This window comes from Miniopterus schreibersii (assembly GCF_964146895.1).
Source record: "Miniopterus schreibersii genome assembly, chromosome: 17".
In the NCBI taxonomy this organism is placed as follows: Eukaryota; Metazoa; Chordata; class Mammalia; order Chiroptera; family Miniopteridae; genus Miniopterus; species Miniopterus schreibersii.
The window spans coordinates 15,873,525-15,896,501 of NC_138117.1; the positions used below are offsets into that span (position 1 = coordinate 15,873,525).

At 35.1% G+C, this 22,977-nt stretch overlaps 1 protein-coding gene across 2 annotated transcripts in view; it reads left to right on the forward strand.

Moving 5' to 3' along the window:
• The first annotated feature begins 6 nt into the window (after positions 1-6).
• The window catches only part of MTBP (MDM2 binding protein), a 40,539-nt gene continuing 17,568 nt past the window's right edge, over positions 7-22,977 (forward strand). The window contains exons 1-13 of one of the 2 annotated variants that reach the window (XM_081116376.1): positions 7-185; positions 991-1,071; positions 2,698-2,771; positions 2,868-3,019; positions 4,556-4,614; positions 6,354-6,498; positions 7,700-7,817; positions 9,623-9,757; positions 11,527-11,621; positions 12,655-12,727; positions 14,385-14,502; positions 19,122-19,295; positions 20,687-20,794. In XM_081116376.1, coding sequence (XP_080972502.1) covers positions 68-185; positions 991-1,071; positions 2,698-2,771; positions 2,868-3,019; positions 4,556-4,614; positions 6,354-6,498; positions 7,700-7,817; positions 9,623-9,757; positions 11,527-11,621; positions 12,655-12,727; positions 14,385-14,502; positions 19,122-19,295; positions 20,687-20,794 — 1,450 coding nt within the window. In that variant the 5' untranslated portion in view covers positions 7-67. The remainder of the gene's footprint in view (positions 186-990; positions 1,072-2,697; positions 2,772-2,867; positions 3,020-4,555; positions 4,615-6,353; positions 6,499-7,699; positions 7,818-9,622; positions 9,758-11,526; positions 11,622-12,654; positions 12,728-14,384; positions 14,503-19,121; positions 19,296-20,686; positions 20,795-22,977) is intronic. The other variant, XM_081116377.1, reaches the window with a different exon arrangement.

Consider the following 22,977-nt stretch of genomic DNA (forward strand, 5'->3'; position numbering starts at 1 on the left):
CGTCACAGCGCGCGGCTGTTTTGATGTGAGATCCGAGCCGCGAACCGGGGGCTGAGCTCGGGGGCCGATGGATCGGTACCTGCTCCTGGCCATCTGGGGGGAAGGGAAGGTCCCGGCGGCGGCGGGTGGGGGGGCCGAGCCCCGGCCCGGGTCGCCGTCCGCCGGGGGTGCCGAGAAGCAGCCGGGTGAGTGCGGGCCTGAGAAAGAGCGGGAAGGCCTGCGGGGGGAGGGGAGTCTGGGCTGGTGGTCGCTTCTCCACGGAGCCGGCCTGGGAGCTGCGACTCCATCGGGGGTCGAACCTAAAGGGCTGAGGGGCTTCGTTACCTTCCCGGGAAAATAGCGACGACTCGGCGGATGCACGATTTGAGCGCCCAGAAGTTCTTGGAAACAGTAAAAACGTAATTGAATAAATTCCCTGTGCTTTAGTGATAGAATTTCCGCCTTTTGGAAGTACATGCTTTCCAAAGCGATGTCTGCCTCTTGGTTTGCGAATGCAGGGAATATAGAGAGGAACGAGGTGGAAAGGGCCTTAGTCTCCTAGAGGTGACGTCCTCATGGGAGGAGACGTCCCACACAGAAGTTAAAAGAAGAAATGATACACTTAAAACATTTTTAACCGTGTTTTGAGAAGGCAGGTTTTTTGGGCGCTCCCGTCTAGACTCTCCTGCGTTTTATTTGTTCGTTTTGATCACGCAGGCGTTTTGAGGAGGTAGTGGATGTGGTTGTATGCAGGCTGTTGTGACAGGGTTTCCTTTTCGGCGGAATTACTCTTTGGGGGGGATTTCGGAGACGTGCTCCCTGGCTAGCATGTACAAACAGGAAGCATTTCCTGTTTTCTCTACTTGCTTTAGGTTTATTATAACAAAACTTGAGCGGAGCACAGTTCTTTTATGTTCAACGTATTTTTCTTGAGAGTCTCCAATGCTGAAATTAGAATAGGCCTAGATTATGTAACTCTTGAATCTGTTTAGTCTGCTATTTCCTTTTCAGACTTGACAGCAGCAAATGTTTATAACCTCCTGAAAAGAAACATTAGTGCTTCAATTAACCCAGAAGATAGTACTTTCCCTGGTAAGTACAGCATAAATCCCTCTGGCACAATATTTGTTGGTACCGGAAATAAACTTAATTAGATCACGTAGGTGTACAAGAAATACTTGTTGACTGTGTACAAGTCCCTGGAATCAGAAGGTAACTAAGGAAACACAAAACTGGAAAAGATACTGCCCCTCTCTTCCTGATGCTTGAATGTCATAAAATTGTTATGAAATTATTTTAGGTTCTGAGCTTGAGTTTTGATTCCTTTATGAGATTTTCTTGTCCATCTGTCGCTCCATATAAAATAGGGCAGTATGGCATGATAAGGAGGGTTATTATTTTGTTCTGAGCACAAGTACATTATTAATTCTTTTCAACCATTTCCTTACCTGAGTTCCTTTGATGCAAAGGTTTTTGCCAGCGTCATTTTCTCTGGGACATCTTCTTCCTTTATGTCACAATGTTTTGTTTTGTTTTAATCACAGCAGCTATTTTTAGATTCCATTTATGTTAGATTTGAATATAACTTTCAGCTTTATCACTTTGTTTTTTTACTGTCCTTTTGTCTTTTTCTTTTGTCAATTTCCTCTTCCTAGTATCCATTTTTGTAAAATATCACATGGATTTATCACAGGAAGACAGGAGGCTACACAATTACACCTTTTGCTATCTATGTGCAAACTGAGTAACATGCAGGGACCAATTCGCAATGAACTTTGAAAGTAGTAAGTGGTCACTGATCATGATACACATCTTTTATTTATGTAGTGATTTGTGGTCTGAGAAGCTAGCAGTGAAGTTTTACTTTATGCAATTATAGTTCATTAATAAACCATGGTAACTGGAATGTGAACCCTCTTTAGGGGGAACTGGTGTTATTTAAACCATGGTAACTGAAATATGTGCATTTCAGAACTATGCAAAGGGAGAACTGCCTAAATTGAGTTTCTTACCATGCTAGGATTGTTACTTTCAGTAAAATGGTAAGTCTGAGGATCATACTTGCAAATATGATTATAACTGAGATAAAGCATCTTTCCTAGCTTTCATGAGTTAAGCTTCAGTTACCACATTTCTCCTTTCTCTCCATTGAATCTAATTTCTATGCATAGCTCTAAATTCATGATTTTCTGACATGCACCCTGGGGAGACCCTTAATTTCATATCCATGTGTAATATTCCAGTCTCTAAGATGAGCATGCTCCTTGTCTTAGGTTATAGTTACTCTTTACTCCCCTTCTAGCCAGACCTTCATGGTCTTTGGAGAATCGTTTTCACTAAAATGACTTGCCTGGTTTTGTGTGAATCAATAGAAATACAGTGGGATTTTTTTCAACATTTTTATGATAGATTTTAGTGTTTGAAGTGATGATTAAAATAATAATACGGATTTTGACCTGTGATGAACTAGGCCAAAGTATTCATGGTGAGTGAATTATTTTACTCTTTAGGCAGATTGCTCTGTTTGGATTTTTAGTAGAGATTCTAAAAAGATCCCATATATGTGGGTGTATATAGTGCACTTTATATATATTACATATATAACTTTGAGAACTATATAATATGTGTCAAAATTATGTAATTTTCTCAGTATATATGCTATAACATCTGCTTAATTGTGGTATACCTTTCTGCTAATAAGTGTGATTTTTTTTCAAGCATGTTCGGTGGGCGGTATACCTGGTTCCAAGAAGTGGTTCTTTGCAGTGCAAGCCATATGTGGATTTTATCAGGTAATATAAATTTAGAAAAATAGTCATAGTGAATGTCTTTGTTAATATAAATAATATCATGAACCCATCATTTAATGCCATCTTTTGATATATTAGTTTTGTAGTTCTGACTGGGAAGAGATACATTTTGGCATGGAAAAAGATGAAATTGAAGATATTCTGCAAACAAATATGGAAGAGTGTCTGAGTGCTGTTGAGTGTTTTGAGGAAGAAGATAGTAATAGCAGGGACTCATTATCCTTGGCTGAGTATGCTTTATATGCTTTTAATGATATCTTTAAAATATTTCACATTAAATAGTATTTTAGCTATAGAATGAAGGTTAGCTATTTTAGCAGCTAGTAGGGGATTTTAGTTACATGACACTTTCAACTTTTCATTTTGGAAGACATTGGGCAAGTTGGACCTTTTATTTGAGTAAAATTCTTTAAAATGCAAAAATTGAAATCATAATAGTTAGCTTCTTAAGTTTACATAGTTGCAGGAACGATAAAATGATATTTTGTTTAATATGCCTGATATCATATTTTATAGTGAATAGAAACTTTAAGGTTAATAACTGGCATTCAAACCAAACTATCATTTTTATTTTGCTATTTGAGGCTGAAATATTATTTCTTCAGTTTATATATATCTTCAGTATTTCAAGTACCTTTAAAAATTTCAGAGAGTTTTTGAGGATTAAATAGAAAATTGAGTTTACTTTTAGGTTTTTTTAAATCAGGTAATACAAGTGGTGATAATTTTTTTTCATGAGATATTCCACCTGACTTATAATTAATGCCTTTTATTTTAGTCTTCCATATTGCATTACCAAAAAAACTTATTTAATTTAGTAGTCACATATTCTAATACTTCTATAAATTGTTACAGACTTTTAGAAATTCAATTTTTTAATTTTCAGATCATATTTGTACTGATTAATGAAAGGAGACATTGTAGAATCTTGGAAAGAACATTGAACCAGGGGCCATATAATTGGTCTCCAGTTATATGATCTTGGAACAGTCACTTAACTTCTGTGGTCCTTTGTTTTCTTATTTGTAAAGTGTTGAGATCCTTTCAGAGGATTATAAGGATCCTTCCAGCCTTAGAGCACTTATCATTCCTTATGTTTTCCATCACTACTACACAATGACAGGTCTGAAAGTAAATATTTCTAGTAAATGACCGAATAATTATTTCCACAAGAGGGAGCTTGAAAACTATACTTTATTGTAAGTTGCCGTAAGTTTTTTAGACAGTGGGTTTATAATAAAGGATTTAAGTACCTTTATGCTTTATAATAAACTGCTTTGTGAAAAAAAATTCATCATATGGATAAAACAAATAGATTCTGTAGAATTCAAGGGGAGCATCATATTTCCCAGTAAGGGCTATTCTATGCCATTCAGAGAAAAGCAGTATCCTTTATTAACACTTAGCAATACCTTACTTTTAGGAGAAAAATGCGTGGTGTATTAGTTATGATTTATATTTAATATGCAAGTATAATTTAAGGAGGTTATATATATTATTGTTTGTTTTGGGTTATGGCTGAGAAATTGAAGTCAGGATTTCCATCCTGTCTCCCACACCTACTAATTATGTAACTTTAGGAAAATTCTGTAAATTGAGGACTACAATAGTATTATCGTAGTACATCATGGGATTGCCATGAGAATCAAATGAAATAGTGCATCCAACATACCTTACAGTGTCTGGCACATAGATCCATTAGGATTACCTTTATGATGATCTGTAATGTGTACGTGTTTTTGTTTTTTTCTAACTTACCCTTTTAGTTTATACGAAGAATCTGCAGAAAATTTGCATCAGTTATCAGACAAACTTCCTGCTCCTGGTAATGTTTATGACTGCTTTCAATAATTTGTATCTTATCTTACACTTCCTGTGAGTGAGTGATAAATTTAGTCTTTATCTTTGGGTTGTCACTTTTAACTTTGAAATTCAAAGTGAAAAATAAATTCTTAATTGGAGTTGACACAAAATGTAGTTCACTGCTTTAATAAAGTATATTCTGGAGACATTACAGTTCTCTTGTTTTTATTTAGTGAGACAAAAATTGGAACTTAGAAAATTAAATACTCATCTGTTTCCTTATTTAGTTATTACTGAAGTCTTTCCACTACATACCAGTGTTATACAGAGTATGTCCTATAGAACACTAGTCCCATAACTCCTGGAAGAGCTATTTCACCTAGATAATTTGATAACATTCTTTTATGCTGTGAAGTCACTATATACATTATCAAATATAAAGTTATGCAGTAAAAGAAGCCCCTTATTCAGCAGTTTTTTACAGAATCTATTTTTTTCTCCTATAACAGGAAGTGTATTTTATGAAGACTGCATCATATTAGTCTTAAATTGTTTTTGTCTTAAGTTCATCTTTCTTTGTGTTAAGCAAGTACTTGGCATCTAAAGCTTGGTATAATTTGCATCCACAAAGACACTTTCAAAGAGCTTTCTTTGAGTGTTTTCATTATTGAAGTCATTTATTAAGCTCTTTGTTGTGTCTATTATATGTCAAGCATTGTACTAGGAGCTGAGTATACAGTGATGAGTAAAGCCTATGCAAGTACATGGATTTTATAGATCACAGTCTGATCTTTCTATTCAAGATCATATTTTAGTGTAAAAAATCCTACATGGAAATAACTGAATATATATATTAAAAATATATCAATTAAAAAAAAATGAAATACATCAAGTTCAAAATATATACTGAAATATAGAGTTGCTCTTTGGATATTCTTTTTTTTTTTTTTTTTTTTAAATCTTTATTGATTTCAGAGAGAGGAAAGGAGGGGGAGAGAGAGAGACAGAAACATCAATGATGAGAGAGTCATTGATCGAGCCCACAACCCGGGCATGTGCCCTGACCGGGAATCGAACCCCGATCGCCTGGATCCTAGGTCAAAGCTCAACCGCTGAGCCACGCCTGGCCGGGCTAGAGTTGCTCTTTTGGAAAATTATAATACTTCCATTATCAAATTTTTATTTAGCTCCTATTTCATTTTGATTGTCCAGGTTCTTCAGTAAGTTCATAATTTTATAAAATTTAAAGTTTCCTGAAGTTATCCTTTCTCAGTGACCAATGATGTCAGTATAATTGAGGTTTCTGAGTGTTTTTGCTTTTTTTAAAGAGAGAATTTATTTGAACATTACAATTTTATATTAATTCGTTCCCTTTTGTATAACACAGTTAAGAATAGAAAAATATAATAAAATTACACAGGATTTTTTTTCTCTGTTCAGCACAGTAGTATTAATGATCTCAAGAGCAATATGTATAATTAACCACTGGTACATAATTGAAAAGTAATTATGATGTAATTCATTGTTTTCTGGCATATGGTAACTATTTTTAAGATAATGTTGCTTTAAATCAAATGATGAACATTTAAAAATTTTGAGCTCCTAAAGATGTATATTGTTTTAAAGAGTTTCAGAAATTAAAGTTAAAATTCTCCTTGATCTTCTGGATAAACATAATATTCAATTTTTCAGGGTACTATTTTGAGACAGTTCAGACCTAACATTTTTTTAAATTCCCAAAATGCCTTTTTCCCTTTCTAGGTAGAGCAATGATAGATATAATACTGTTGCCCTCTGACAAAGATCCTCCTAAATTGAAAGACTGTTTGCCTACTGTTGGAGCATTAAAACATTTGAAAGAATGGTATTCAGCAAAAATTACTATAGCAGGAAATCGTTGTGAGATGTAAGCATCTTTGTTCATTTGATTACTGTCTTTGCTGTCTTTTTACAGTTGATGTGCTATCCTGTTTTAATAGACTCAGCATTTGAAAAAATTTTAATGTAACAAAATAGTTTTATCCATACTGTGCTTAGAGATTAATTGAGAAGAATCTAGATTTTTCTTATTTTATACTTGTATTTCTGAGATGTTTAAGTTTTTAGTAAATGTTGTCAATGCAAATATACATGTTTGCATTAATTTCCCAAACACAGTGTGTTTTTTTGTTTTGTTTTAATATGTCTTTATTGACTTCCGAGAGAGGAAGGGAGAGAGAGAGAGAGATAAGAAACATCAAAGATGAGAGAGTCATTGATTGGCTGCCTCCTGCACCACCCTGACTGGGGATCTAGCCCGAAACCTGGGCATGTGTCCTGACCAGGAATTGAACTGCGATCTCCTGGATCCTAGGTTGATGCTCAGTTAATGAGCTAAGCCAGCCGGGCGCACAGTATGCTTTAAGTAGGCTTGGATTGTCCGTTGAGCATCGTGATAAATACTGTAGATACACTGCATTTATAATATCATATTTGTTTTTTGCTTTCTGTGCCAGTGTAGAAATAAATGCATACTGTTGTGTTTTATTCCATTTTTAGTCAGCACCAGTTTCTATTACAGTTTGATCCTTAAAAAGGATTCAAACTAGATTTATTAACTTCATGATTGTTTTCATTCAACAAGTGTTTACTAAGCACTTTATGCCAAGCACAGCAATAGATGCTGGTGAGTTAAGAAAGTGAGATTAGATCTTTTTCATTGAAGTGAGGGAGAAACAGGAATGGCAGTAGTCATGATGGTCTGTGATAAGTGGATATGGGAACAATTTAGGAGATCAGCCTTTCTTTTTTAAGATAAGGAATCAGCATTGAGGCTATGTGTGTGTGTACATCTGATATATTTAAGCCAATACATACTAAGAGTAAAGTCTGTTTCTTTATCTGTATTAATAAAGGTAATGAATTCATGGGAATGTTAGAATTGAAGGAACATGTGATAGCAACTCACTTAGAGGCTCATTTAATGGGTGTTCTATATTTTAAAAAGTAGATAAAAGCAGAGAGATGAATTTGCATTTTTGCCTGTTAGGTTTGTACTTAACTATAACCATTAAATCTTAGTAAAAGATAAAACCCAATATTTAATTATCATGACTTTCCATTTATAGAAATTGTCAGAAAATTGCAGAATACCTTTCTGCTAATGTCGTATCTTTAGAAGATCTCGGAAGTGCTGTTGACTCAAAGGAATTATGGAGGGGAAAGATTCAGATATGGGAAAGAAAGGTAAGTGGATTTTTCAGTGATCATAGATTGCAAAGCAGTCCTTTCAACTTCATTCATAACACAGATAGTTTAAGTGAATCTTAGTGGAAGTGTACCTTATAAAGACATTCTAGAATAGCACTGTGAGTAGAACTTTGCAGTAAGGGAGAAGTCCTCTATCTGTGCTTACGCAGTAGTCTACTAGCCTCATTGCTGCGGAGCACTTTATATGTGACTATTCAACCCAAGCACTGAATTTTTAAATTTATTTTAATTAATTTAAATGTAAGTAATCACTGTGATTATGTTTTGGACACTACAGTTCTAGAATGTAATATTTTTTTAAAATACAGAGTTTGACATTAGTTGACTTCATGTTGTTTACCTAAGCTTCTTTATTTTATCACATACATAGGAAAACTACTTAGAATATAATCTCTTACCTATAATACCAGTTTAGGTAGTCTCTGCCCTCTACTAACCACTTTTCTGATTTTGAGCAATTTTTTTAAACCTTGCTAAACCCCAGATTTCTTAACTACAAATTGAGCGTATTTGATTAGTTGGATCGCTCTAATCTTCCATTTTTCTGAGGTTCCAATTCTGTTTGTCATTTCTTACTATGAATATGTTTGGTGTTTTTTATAAATTGTGTCCTGTTGAAGTGTTTCTAGTATTTCATGTATTTTTGTATATAGACAAAACTAAAACCAAGTTTCTTAATATTTGTCCAGGGTGACGTGGGAGCATGAGTAGGCTTTGTGTCCCAGTAAAGGTTTATTGCACTAATTACTAGCCTTTTTCCCCCTTTTCAGTTCACCCTTAATAATGGTGTAATACAACCTCTAATAAGACAACAGAAATTTATATGGCTGGGTCCCTCTTACTGGTTTGAATGCTGTTTCATCTTAAACTTGGAAAGGTAAAATCTGCAGGCAAACCTTTCTGCAGTGGTTTTAATGCAAACAAACCATATAGCCACCTGAAAGTGTGCAGGATATGGTTAGCTAGGAGAATGACTTTTGTATACATTTTTTGAAACTGCATGTTTTTATATGGCCAGTTATTTTCATGTGATTCTTTTTTATTATTAAATGCCCATTTCTCCATAGGATGCACTTAAAACTTGAAATCACTTTTTTGTTGTTGTTTTGGTGGAGAATGCTTTTAGTGTAGAGGCATTTTAGTGATTAGAACATAGATTCTATAGTTAGAGTCCCTGCATTCAAATCCCAACTCTATTTCTTGGTAGTTTTGTGTGACATGTTAGGTAATATTTAGCCTTTTGGTGTAATAGTTGTCTTCATTTGTAAGATAGGAGTAATAATAGTTTCTAGCTCATAGATTTTTATGAGAATTATTTAGAGTACAAAGTAACCACTCGTAAGTATTAGCAATCATTGTTATTACCCTTGCTATTATTAGCACCCCTGCTATAACTACTTCTGCAGGAATTGATCTTTTCATCAACAGCCTCTGTTGCTGCAATGAACAAATTCTATTTTTGCAGAACTTCCAGACTGGTAGGAAGCCAGATATTGAACAAGTATATGCAAAGGTTGTTTGGCTCTGTGGCTGCATAGAATGAGCTTAATATACTTTTGCAGGCTGGTGAAGGGCCAAAGAGAGCTTTTCATGAAAAATTCATGTGCAAGTTGAAATAATTGGTATGTGTACATAAACGGAAGAACCACACTGTGAGCTGAGGAAAGGGAAATAAATTTACATAGGGTTTTCCTCCCAACTTTTACATTGCACTAAGATGTATTAATCTTTGTAACTTTATTCTTGATGTCTGTAACTGTGTTCTCTTGGTTTCTTTTCAGTTTGGATGTGGAATTAGTTTTCCTGAATTCTGTTTAAAGGGAGTCACACCTACGAGTTTTAGTACGACTAATTTAAATACTTGCTTTCTTGACAAAAAGATAATACCATCAAAGGATAAGACTTGTTTGCCAAAGGTAATCTGTGTTTACTCATTTTTGCAATTATCCATTCATGCTTATTTTTGTCCTTATGAGATAAGTTTGAATCATGAATTCACATTTACTAATATGTGTGCTTCAGTGTGCTCACTTGCCTAATTTTTATTATAATTATAAGTAAGTGATTAAATTATACTGTGTTATCATATTAAATGTTGGAAAAACTATCATTGTTTTAGATTAAAAAAAATGGTCCTGACTTTAGATCACTATAGACCTGAGACTACCTTTGGCATGGACTTTACTATATGACCTTTCTAAGACGAAGTTTGGAGAGAGTGTGATGCAGTGGAAAGGAAGGGCTTTGATGTTAGTAGACCTGGGTTTGAAACTTAACTCTGTCACCTATGAGCTCTTATAACCTTGGGTAGATTGATTAACCCATTTGTGAAGTGGAGCCAATAATAACACACTTATCTTACAGTTATCGTGGGGCTTCAGTGAGGGAGAAAAGAGCCTCTGACAGGTACTGGACGTGGGCTTCATTTACTGTTTAAAAAGCTAGTTCTTGTCCCATGTGTCCGTAGATTTTTTTCTTAAAATGCAAATAATAATAAAGTATAATAATTAAAGAGGATTTAATTCACTTTTTTTTACATTGGAAAAATAAAGTGTAGAGCACTTTAGAAGTTCACTAATTCTAAATTCAAGAATGTGCAAAATATAAGTCATGGAGTTACCATGGTGTCAGGACCATGGGCATTCTTTTCTGTTCAGAGGGTAAGACAAAAAGGGCCTGTTTCTGATGGAAACGCATTTCCCAGTAGTTGTTTAGAATTGATTAGCTTGCCATGGCCATCCTTCACAGGAATGTTAAATTATTTTCTAAAGATTGATGATCTCAACCTGTCGCCTTTGGTAGCGCACCATTTACTTGTGAATAGTGATCTGATTTTAGCATGCAATTGAAGAGAGTCCTAGGGTACAACCTCTTTGATAAAAGCAAGTCTCTCAGTCTATACACACACGTGCACGCTGTGTATGTATGTGTATATACACTATATATGTATATAGATATACTCACACATGATCTTACGTGGTGAAATTACTCATCTTTCTGCAAGTTTAAAACTTTGTGTCAGTTCCTCAAGGTAGTTTGCTTTTCTTTGCCTTCCTGTGAAGCACTCTAGCCCCATCTCTTGAAATACTTGTTCTTCATTAGCTCACTCTCAATTTAATTGTTGGCTCTACCCAAAGAAATACTGCAGTCTTATTTCTCGAGTGGAACTTCTTTGTTAACTAGCACTTTGGCTTCACTAGTTCTTACTTTAATTTTAATTTTTTCGGTATTTCCTCCAAGGATTTTTTTAAAAATCTCAGCATACCACTCAACCTGAATTTATCCTGAGTATCTTTTCTTCTGCTTTCTCAGCCTTGCAGACTCTTAATTTTTTTTTTTTTTAAATACCCTAGTCTCTTGGGCCATTTGTCTGTCTATCTTGCTGAAGATGCACAGGAAAGATTGAGAACTCTTGTCCTTTGTTGCTTGCCTCTTTCTATAATACTCATTTTCTCCCTGGTAAAACTCTTTCTACATCCTAAGAAATCTCCATGTCTCTTTCTACTCTTTCTGCTCTTATATGGAAGAAATCCTTGTGTGCTTTTGAGGGTTAAATGTGTGCTTGGCATTATGTGTAAATATCTCCTTTTTAAGATTCATTTTAAAGTCTTAAACCTTAATCACTAATTTGTTCACTTTCACTTTATAACGTTTAAAATATTGTATAATTTTAATTTCTTTCTAGGTTTTCCATTATTATGGCCCTGCTTTAGAATTTGTGCAGATGATAAAATTATCAGATCTACCCTCCTGCTATATGTCGGACATTGAATTTGAGTTGTATCCTTTCATTTACATCTTCATTTTAGATCACATTTTCTGTGTTGGGTAGTGTTTCCTTGTAACACTCCATATTTAGATGCTGTTTACATAAGAATAATATTCAGTATACTTTTTGTTGCCATTGTTTGTTTTTTTAATCCTCACCAGAGTATATTTTTTCCATTGCTTTTCAGAGAGAGTGGTAGGGAGAGAGAGAGACAGAGAGAAACATCAATGTGAGAGAGACATAACCGATCGGTTGCCTCCTACATGCACCCCGGGGCCAGGGATTGAGCCTGCAACTGAGGTACGTACCCTTGGCTGGTGTCAAACTGGGGACCCTTTAGTTGGAGGGCCGACACTAACCACTGAGCCAAACCAGCTGGGGCTGCCTTGGTTTAAGAGAAGTTTTACAACTTGCAAGAAAATTCATTCCTCAAGTACTGTGTTTATACTTCTCGAAGAGGCAGAAGACTTCCTAATTGCTACTTATTGCTTATGGGGTTGGGAGGAGGGAGAAATGTTAGGAGTATGTGAAGAAAAACAGTAATTTACATATTCCTGAAATGTTCAGTTGTTTCTCTTGCCATCGGTGGGATGGGTAGGCACCAGTCTATTATATCTGTTTATATGCTTCAGTAAATATGAATGTGATCATTTATATCTGCAGATATTCAACGTATTTTAAATTCTCTTAAGAAATGTAATAAGTTTTAGAAATACACCTAAGAACTGGAAACTTTGCATAAAAAGAAATTGCTGGCTGAAAAGGGAACGCTAACATAGTGTTCTTGAATTTTTGTTGAGAAGTTACAGTTTTGTTGAGAAGTTACTGTAGTTTACAGTAATCCAATTCACAGTATCACTGTTTCTGGGTATATTTTCATAATCTGAAAAATAATTATTCTTGAGGAAAGGAGTAATTGTGAATTCCCACAGTTAAAATTTTCAATAAATGAATTCAAGCACCTTGTGAATTAGAGAATCAAACTTGTGTTAGGTATTAGGATTGTTTCACAGTTACCATCATTTCTTTAACTCCTTAGTACAGAGGGCTGACAAAAAACAGTACCAAGAAGAACTCCATGTTATTGTTGGAGCAGGTTTCTTCTCTGCGTGGCAAGGTAGAGAAGGTGTTTTGTTTGTCTGTTTTTTAATATTTAAGGATATGTGAGAAAAGGGACTGTAGTTTGTGACTCTGTTTTTGTGTGATTTGGTTTCTTTAACATGATTTTGGTCCTAATTTATATTAAGACACTTTGAATTTCTCATAATAACTCCAAAGTCCTCTGCAGACATGAAATGACATTTTGTTTTTTTAGAAGAGATTTTCAAAAATAAGGTTCATGGCTGGATTTAGAAATGTCTTTTGTATTTGTAACAAATGTTTAATAAAAAAAATAGGCTGTCTCAAAAACGTGGCCACTTCTTTGGCTGGTGGGTCCGGACACATTTATATCAGGCTATATGTTATGCATTGAACTTCGTTTAGCATCTCTAAATTGTTAAGCTATAACTATAACGATTATGTAATTGTCAAGTATAACTGGGCCCTGATCTAGCATGCTCACATCACAGCTGTGTCTACCCTGTGGGTCATGCAGTTTTGCCATGCATTTTGGACTATGAAGTCTTATTTATGCAAGAATGAAGAACTAGGATTTAGTATTTAGAAAATTGCACTTAATGATTATTTTCCATTGCTAAATATTTTTAATGTCTAATTCTTGACTGTAAAATACATTTGACTTAAGATAAAAAAGGGCATGACTACAATAATAAAGGAAAATAAGCATATTTAATTTACCTTTCTTATTTTTCTTTTAATACACTTATTTTTATGTCTGCTAATTAATAATGTATAAGGAAAAGTAATAAGTAGCAATAAAAGTAGCACATTAATACATTATTTGAGTATCACATCTTTTGTAATCCATCCATCTACGTAAGACAATTAAAAGTGATTTTACATTAGATTTGAGACTAAATTTCCCCAGAGTTAAAAAAAGATATTTATTGGAATGTGGTGACTGTTGTAGCTTGCATTCTAAAATAACTGGCAAAATACCACTTTCAGAGTTGCCATTTGTTTATTCAGTACTTAATCAAACTGAGAATTTACCTAAACGTATTATGGTGGGTTTTGGAAACAAATATTTAATAAACATCTGTACACCTAGACCTGGGGATACAAAGATGAATAAGTTGAGTTTGCTTATAAATCAGTGAGAAGCAGCTGTGTGTTTCCTGGATGTGATTCATGGTTTTCTGCATTTTGTACCTATTAGTATTAAATCTAATTTCTAGGAACAGAAGTTTTGAAATTGCCTTCCAAATTATTCTAATTTTGAAGCCAGAACAATAATCCATCCAGTCAAACAGTTATAAAAGTACGGCTGAGCATGACAAAATCTTTTGATGATAGCATTCCTGGCCTCTCATTAGTTTGCAGATATAGGAAGAAATTACACCCATAACCTGAACGTGAAGCAAATACGGGAATAGCAAAGTTTTTAGAGATTTATAAGCCAGTGGGAAAGGGATGCCTATAGCTCTGAAGATCCTTCTCTGTTTTTGTTATCTAGTCTTTGGCTTTTTTGGGGGGTGAGGTGGAGGTGGAGCATAGTTTTAGTTTTTTAGTTTTTATAGTGGAATTACTGGGAGAGAGCATTATGAAATACATTTTATATAGGCGAAATATGAGAGGAAAATTGTCACATGATACTACTTAAGAATTAATCTCAGTGTTCAGTCATTAAAGGTATGTTCTGTTTTCAATAGGTTGGTGCACTTTTCGTATTGCCATGTACTGTTAGTAACATACTTATTCCGCCTCCCAACCAACTCAGTTCGAGAAAATGGAAGGAATGCATAGCTAAAAAGCCCAAGACAATCAGTGGTAAGTAGGAAATCTTTACATTGTTTTAGTGGTACAACATAGATACAATATCTATCAAATTTTCAATGGAGAGAATTTTTATCTATGGGAAAATTGTATTACCACTGATTAAGAAGGACCCCAATCATTTTAAGAATTTTTTATCATCCCTAACAACCTACTGTAACAAAGTATATACAGCCTTATTCATTCTAAAAATATCAGTGATCTAAGGCAGAACTTTGGGTTAATTCATAGCTAATTATATTGAACATGGGTGTTTTTAGACACATTTTAGGAATAAAATTTGTAAAAATGAAGTACTTAATTTATTATATGGTATATTGAAAAAACAGTTGTAATGACAATTTTTGGAAGGAGTTTGTAGAACTTATTTAACATCTTCATTATATGCTATGCAGTGTTCTAAGTACTTTAGAAATATTGATTCATTTAATTTTTATAATAGCCCTAAAGAATTATTTTGTACCCATTTCACAGGTGAGGAAATTGGGGCTCAGTTGTTGCCTGAGGCCATGAGTAGGAGAGGAGACTGCCTGTGCAGAGATAATGGAAGTTTTCCATTACTGGATTATAGTGATGGATGCACAATTATATGATTCCCTTAAATTAATCTAATTTAGGCTTTGATATATATATGTATATGTGTACATATATATGTAAGTTATATCTCATTAAAACTTTTTTTTGGGGGGGGTAAGAATCACCTGAAGGCCCTTAGACCTAAATGCAGGTGATTTTTAGCACCAGACCAGGTTAGAATCACTGTGACAGTTATTAAAAATTAAAAAAAACAAAAACAAGAAAGAAAGTCAAGCTGGGCCCTACCTGAGAACAGTTAAATCTGGGGGAACCAGGGCCTCAACAGTTTGTAATAGCACCCAAGTGTTTCAAGTGTGCATCCAGGCTTGGAGAACCTCTGTCCCAGGTGTGCTGTCTTTAGCCGGAGGCTAGTGAGCCACTGTTGCTGAAGAGCCTTTCAGACACCTTGAAGCAGAAAAAGGGTTAAGAATCCCTGTTAGGCTTCCAATTCCTGGGCTAGAGAATGAGGATAGTGCTTGCTTAGTGTATCTCACAAACTCCTTTGAATCACATTGGTAGTGAAAGTAAATACTTTGTAAACTCTGCAGTCACTTTTTGTTACTCTGTTTTCAATGCCTTCTGTGTCTGTGGAACCATAAAGAGAGCATTGTTGTCTGTGAGGATGAGTAAGGCCTTGGAGTAATAGTCTGAGTAGCCCCTCTATTCACTGTACCTTTCAAATTGCATATTTTACTAGGTTGTAACAAAGAGGGAATGTATACAATTTAGGATCCTAATGTTATTTACTTGTTTAAAATAGTCATGGTGGAATTTATAAATCCTGCATTTTTGTAATCTTCACAGTAGGAGGCTTCATACACCTGTTCAGCAGTACTATCATTTCTTGAACCATTTTAGATTCTTTGTAGAATTGGGGCAGGGAATTTTCTTGGACAGTCGTGGTGGCAGCTAAGTTTTGCACTAAATTGTTGAAGCTTAGTCTGACAAATAAGATGGGGGATGAAGCTAGATAATACATTTTTTGGAAATACTTTATGAATATAAAGTAAGTATATTGATTTTTTATTTTTTTTATTTTTTATCTTGTGCCTCTTCAGCTGATCCTAAGGGCTATTTCAAAAGCTGGGTCTAGAATTGCTTGAAGGATGATATCATTGGAAAGTGTGTAGCCTCCTAAAATGCTTACCTTGAGGATTATAGTTTATTTTATTGTTTAGTATTTATCATCATTATCAAAATAATTGGGTATATTATTTACTTTTCAGTAAGTCAGAATATTCACTTAACCAGAATATCCTGTTTCCCGAATTACCCTGGTATATTTTTCATTATATCATTTGAAATATTATTTCCCCTTTACACTAATATGGTTTTGTTTTTATATTGTTGAACTGTTATAAAAAAGAAGGGGTTGCTACAGGGTTTTAAGAACTGCCAAGAAACGTATTGATATAAAATATGATTCGGTTTTTATTATACTAAAATCTTGTTTGTTAATGAAACTAATAATGACACAGTCTTTCATGATAGTTTATAGATTATAAAATTTGATACAACTAAAGGAAACTTGTAATTTCTGCTTTTCCCATCTTTCCTATATAGTAGACCCAAATGGATGCTTGGTTTTGGTGGAGAGGGGACATGCAAACTAATCAATCTCTTAGAAGTTGATAGTGTAAAAATAACATGAAAATAGAGAGGAATTTTCTGCTATAATCACTTCCCCTTATTTCTTCAGGAAAAACTATGAGAATTGAATAACTATGCTAATTTTATAAATTTGTTACTCTGTATTTACATAAAAGTTATTGAATAATTCTTGAATTAACACCTGCCAGATCTGGAACAGTGTTTTCTAAATGACTGTATAGTCATTATGGTTAGGGGAATTCTGTAAAATAAACATTTTTCTTTGAAGGAAAATAAGATTGTTGTAATTACAGGCTTCAGTGATTAAAGTTCTAATAAAGGTGATGGGATTTAAATAAATGTGAAAAGGATTGTCATGGATTGAAGAGATACAAAATTTGAGTTGTCAAAGTGCTAAATTGGTAAATGAATTCAGGTCACTGTAACTCTTAGCAAACCTTAGTTTCAATTACAACTGCTAACAGGTGTTTTTCCTTTGCAATAACCTTTCTCTAAATTCCTTTTCTAAGACTGATGTTTATGAATAGGATTAACGTTGCTATTGCGAGCTAATTGCAAATTTTTTTTGTACTGCGTAATTGTTTTGGGCATTAGGCTTTAAACCACAGTAACTCTTACCTGTGAAATAAACTATTGTAATAAGCTTACAGTAGTATTTTTTTCTTAGTATACATAAGAATTCTGAAGGCATTGCTCCATTGTCTTCCAGTTTCGGTGCTGTTTAGAATTCTAGTGCCATTCTCACTCTTGATTTCTTTTTTTTTTTTTAATCCTTGGAGGATATTTTTTTCCATTGATTTTTAGAGAGAATGGAAGGGAGGGAGGAGGGAGGAGAGAGAAACATCAATGTGAGAGAGACACATTGGTTGCCTCCCGTATGCACCCGGACTGGGGCCAGGGACCCAGCCTGCAACCAAAGTATGTGCCCTTGTCCAGAATTGAACCCAGTACCCTTCAATCCGCAGGTCGACACTCTAACCGCTGAGCCAAACTGGCTAGGGCTCATAGCTAATTTTTAAGTTGATAATTTGTATGGCCTGCTAATGATGTTATTAATATCCAAATGGCCCTTGGCAGGAAAAAGTTTCCCTTCCCCTGTTCTAGGGTGATCTCACCGTGACACTACATTAGGTGACCCCACGATACCGGATTCTTTAGTCTGTCCTCTACACTGACCACATTTCTGAAAGAAGTCTCAGTTCTGCTATCTGGCTTCCAAAATTCTGGAAGTTAATGTAGACGAAGGGAAAAGGGCCTCAGTGTTCTGTAGAGAAGCATTCACTTAATCCACTGGTAGTCAGCTCCGACCCCAAGCTGTGTTTATTACATCTCCTAGGCCAGAGACATCTTGTTAGACTTTCTCCAGAGAATAAACCACTAGTCGTCTGGGCTAGAGAAGGGACAGTCATTTACCTGCGTAGGATAAGGAGGAATCCGGAAGCCACATTGCTTCTCAAACAGACTTTCAACCTGTCTTTTTATTTCTCCTTTGTTTTGCTTCGTTCTGGGGCCACCATCCAGAGTCTCTTGCCGGGTTGTAGTGTAAACTGTTTTGCCTCTAAGGTTTTCTCTGTTTTTCTCAGCTTCCTTAGCAATTGAGAGCACGAGGCCTGTTACCAATCGCTCATCTGCTTTCCTGCTTTCAAAGTTTAGTCACTGTTCTCTTCTCTCAGATATTAGTCCTTGGAGATTTATGCTATTTTAAAATTCCCTTTATTCTCATTTCATGGAATTTCAGGAGATAGTGAAAATAAATGCTTATGTCCAATTCACCATCTTCAATAGAAAGGACTCTGCTTCTATTTTTACTCTCAAAGGCTTCACAGTTTTTCTTCGACCTTCACTATAACCGTCAGTTGATTTGTTTTTAAAATATACTAGAAGCTGTCTTAACTGACCTTCATGTAACTGGCATGCCAGATTAATGAATGTTCTCCATTCCCTCTGTAAAAATTACATTATGGGTGCCCACTGCAAGGAGCAAAAAGCTACTCTTATGTACATCTTTACACTTCTGCTCCCACCAGTTGAGTTGTGGGTGCCTGCAGGGGTCAGTTTATTCCCCTTTAAAGAAATGGAAGTGGAAATAGTAGTTGATACGTTATGGGTATGGATATATAAGAAAAGTATCATGGAACTCTTAATGAGCTACATCAAAAGTTAATAAATGAGCACACAGTTTTAATTTAAATTAAAATGTTTATGCTTTGTATCTTTTTTATGATTCTCTGATTTTAATTTAATTTTATCGATTCTCTAATTTTAACAGCTTTCTCAGTTAAGTGAACAATTGCTAGCCCCAAATATATTGGGTAACAGTTTGTTTTAAAATAACAGAGATGTCATTATATTCTATGGGTCCAGTGTGTGATTCTGCCATGTTGCTGAATTTTCACATACTTAACAAGATCATTGTTTTTGCTTAGTTCCAGATGTTGAAGTGAAAGGAGAGTGTTCTAGCTATTATCTCTTGTTACAAGGTGATGACAGTAGAAAATGCAAAGCCACACTGATTCACTCAGCCAACCAGATCAATGGCTCATTTGCCCTGAGTTTCATTCATGGAAAGATGAAGGCAAGGACAGAAGAAACCCAACTGAGTAAGTGCTAATTTTAGTGGAACACATTTTTACATTTGTTTGTATATGTAATTAACTTACGTGGTTTTTAATGAACTTATTTTCCCCAAACTCCATTTCACTTTCAGTAAATTTACCTTTGATTTTAAACATAGTATAACGTGTTTGAACAATTTAGAATACAGAGAATTAACCCCTTTTACATTATACCCAGTAAAATTTACTAGGTTAGCCCTCGATTCCAAATAGGAAATTTTCAGTTATAGTCCATTTTAAACACATACTATTTTTCTATAATTTCTCATTTTCATTTACTTTTTCTCAAGCATCTTATTCTGTTTTATTGCTCACCTTTTCTTTTCTCTTCAAGCTCTAGATTTTGGTTATCTATTACTATGTGACAAACCACCCAGGTTTAGCTTTAAAATGACTATTTATTACTATATCTCATAGCCCTGTTGACTGGGCACAGCTGGATGTTTCTGTATTAAAGTCCCACATATGATTGCAGACACACAGCTGGGACTCCTGTCATTTGAAGACTTAACAGGGCTCTGTGTAGAATATGGCTTCTTCACCCACATGTTCAGCACCTGGGTTGGGATGGCTGGAACTGATGAGAGCTGACTTCTCTTCATGTGTCCTTTCCTCATGGCCAACTTGGGCTATCTTGCAACACCATCGTTGCAGGGTAGTCTGATTTTTTATATGCTCACTAACTTCTCTTAGAGCAGCTGTTCTAAGAAGCCTCAAGGCTTTCTATGACCTAGCCTAGAGATCATTCACTGTCACTTTGACCATACTTTATTGGTTTCGCAGGGCCAGGACTCATTGTGGACTACGCAATGGCGAATAGCAGGACGTGTGGTTCATAGGGGGCCATCTTTAGAGACATACCCAACTCCATCTGTGTTTTGTGTAGGAGTTTATTCTTTTAATTATCATTTTTAAATTTTAATTAAATTTATTGGGGGTAACATTGGTTAATAACATTGTGTAAGTTTCAGGTGTGTAACTTTATAATACGATATCTGTATACTCCATCGTGTGCTCACCACCCAGAGTCTAGTCTCCTTTCTTCAGCATATATTTCACCCTCTTTACTACCTTCATCTTCTCCCACCCCCTTGTGTGTGTCAGTAGCTGAGCTTGTAGAAGAAAATGTGATGCGGGAATTCTACTCTGCTACCTAAATTCCCTCAGTTTAAGAAGCAGGTCAAAGTTTAAAATGCACAGTAATTTAGTATGTTTACTTTTTGCTGCTTAGTTGTTATTTAATTTGAAATATGCAAGATCAAGAGATGAGTAATTGATGTTTACTTTTTAAATTATATAATAACACCTTAACTGGGAACTGAATCTTAATTGTTGTCATAGAATATCTTTAATGCTGACTTTTTTCTGTATCTCAGGCTTTCCTTTTGACTTCTTGTCACTTCCACATTTTTCTGGGGAGCAGCTTATACAGAGAGAGAAGCAGTTAGCTAATGTTCAAGCTTTGGCTTTGAAAGAATGTCTGAGTAAGTAACACTCTGTACATTTTCTTCTACTGTAAGAATGTTGACTGTTGTTATTTTCTCACTTTCTCTTATATACTTTGTCTTAGGTATGACACTCATTTGTAAAACTATTCTTTTTCTTGTGCAGGTGATGTAGAGTAGAAAAAGCCTGCAACCTTTTTTCTACCACATTCAAAATGTTCCTATTTATTTGTACATCACTGTTAATATTTATAGAAATATTTCTCCAGGGAAATTTTGTATTTTAATATTTTTAACTATATGCTGGAAAACATACCTAAATTTTATTCTGGTTAATATAGAGCTCTTTCTAAAATGTCTCTATATATTTTTAACTGTCACAGGAGGAGAGAGACTGCAAAAAGGAGAAAATACAAGTTCAGAGAAATTAATATGTTAATTTGAGCATTGGTTCTTATACTTTAATCACAACTACCAATAATAATTAAGCATATATCACATACTGGGTGAAGTTGGCATTATGGACTTTTCCTTATTCAAGAAATTAAAACCTTTTCAAGGGTCATAGTTTAAGGTTTCTTCTCTATTACTATATGTTAACTTGGTTATCATTCTTAACATTTTTTTATAAATAAGCATTCATTAGTACCTAATATGAACTTATTTTAAGGTAATTAATTGGCAGAATTTCTAAGAAATTAAATCAAATTGTGAGGCCTCACTAGTTACATATAGAAAAAATTATATTAGAATTAAGTAGATACATTGTAAAATAAAAACTGTAATTTTTTAGAGCCCTTTAAAAATACTTTAAATTAAATAGCTGTTTTAGTCAATAGAAAATAATTTTAGAATACTTGGTCTCAGTTATTCACTTAAGAATTAACTTCTTTTTCAGTTGTATAAAGCTGGGGTAATTGTGTAGTCTTGAACTCCTCCAGCCATTGATTTTTTAAACTATGAAACTGATATTATTAGCTCAAGGAAAATATAATTAAAAAGACAAATCAGTTTCAGTAAAAAGTAGTACATGTTAAATCCAAGAAAAAAACCCAAAAACTGATATATTAGTATTTTTGTGGATGGAAAACCTTTATTTCAAACATCAACCAGCAGTATTATTCACTTCTTTACTTTGTTCTTTCCCTGCTAAATTCCTTTGCAGGCCCTGACTCCTTGCCATGATAAGCCTTCTGCAGCTTTTTAAATTCATTTCCTTCAACATCTCCCCTCTCTTTCATCTTCATCTTTCTCCCTTACCCTTCTGACCAGAAACACTATCAGTGGAAGAACCGGCACCTCTTTGAAGCTGGTGCATCCTCCATTGAGTAAGAAGAGGTAACCCCAGTAGGACTGTCCCTCCTACATAGTTGGGAAGGGAACTGCTAACAGCTAAAACTGTATAGCTGCCTGCAGGTGGGACTGGAAGCTCGGTGGAGGGCCAGGGGGAAGCATAGGTGGGAAACATGCTGAGAATGTAGGTGCACCGGCAGCCGAGCTGTAGCACAGGCAGCAGCTGTAAGGGTGCCCCAGCTCCAGGCGGAGGGCGGAGGGCGGAGGCAGGCGGGGGCCCGAAGCGGAAGGAAGCCTTGGGGCTGGGCGCTGCTGGAGACGCCAGCTCTGGGTATATCCAGGAAACGGCCAGTTTGCAGTCTGAAGCATTAAACCTTGATTAAGATTAATGACTAAGTTAACCCATTTATGATAGAAATGCTTGCCGAACCAAACAATTTTCTGCCTAGTGAATTGATGCTGGGTTAACAATTTGGGGACAAAGATGCATCTGTTCAAAATTCCTCTCTCTCAAAAGACAGAGGAAAATGCCTGTAAAACGAAGTTTCCAGTGTAAGAATACCTGAGTGTCTATTTCAGTGATTCTCAAAAAAGTCAAATATGAATGTAAAAGTTCTTAAATTGATACTGTTAATTAATTTATACATGATGAAAACTCAGTAATGTAATGGGCACAGCTTTCTTTGGAAAGAAAATCAACGATTCAGAAGCAATGCAAAGACTGCAGACTTTGCTGAAAAACAAAAAGTTGTTCCAAAACACTTTTCAAAATTATTAAGACATGGAATAACCTTATCCTGATCTCCCCCTCCTCTTTCCTCTGCCTAGTACTGAACCAAAAAGAGCAACTGGATAAGTTTGCATGAGAATGTACTCACATTACTGAGGCACTTTGTTTTTTAAGATAACACAAAAATAAATAAAATTCT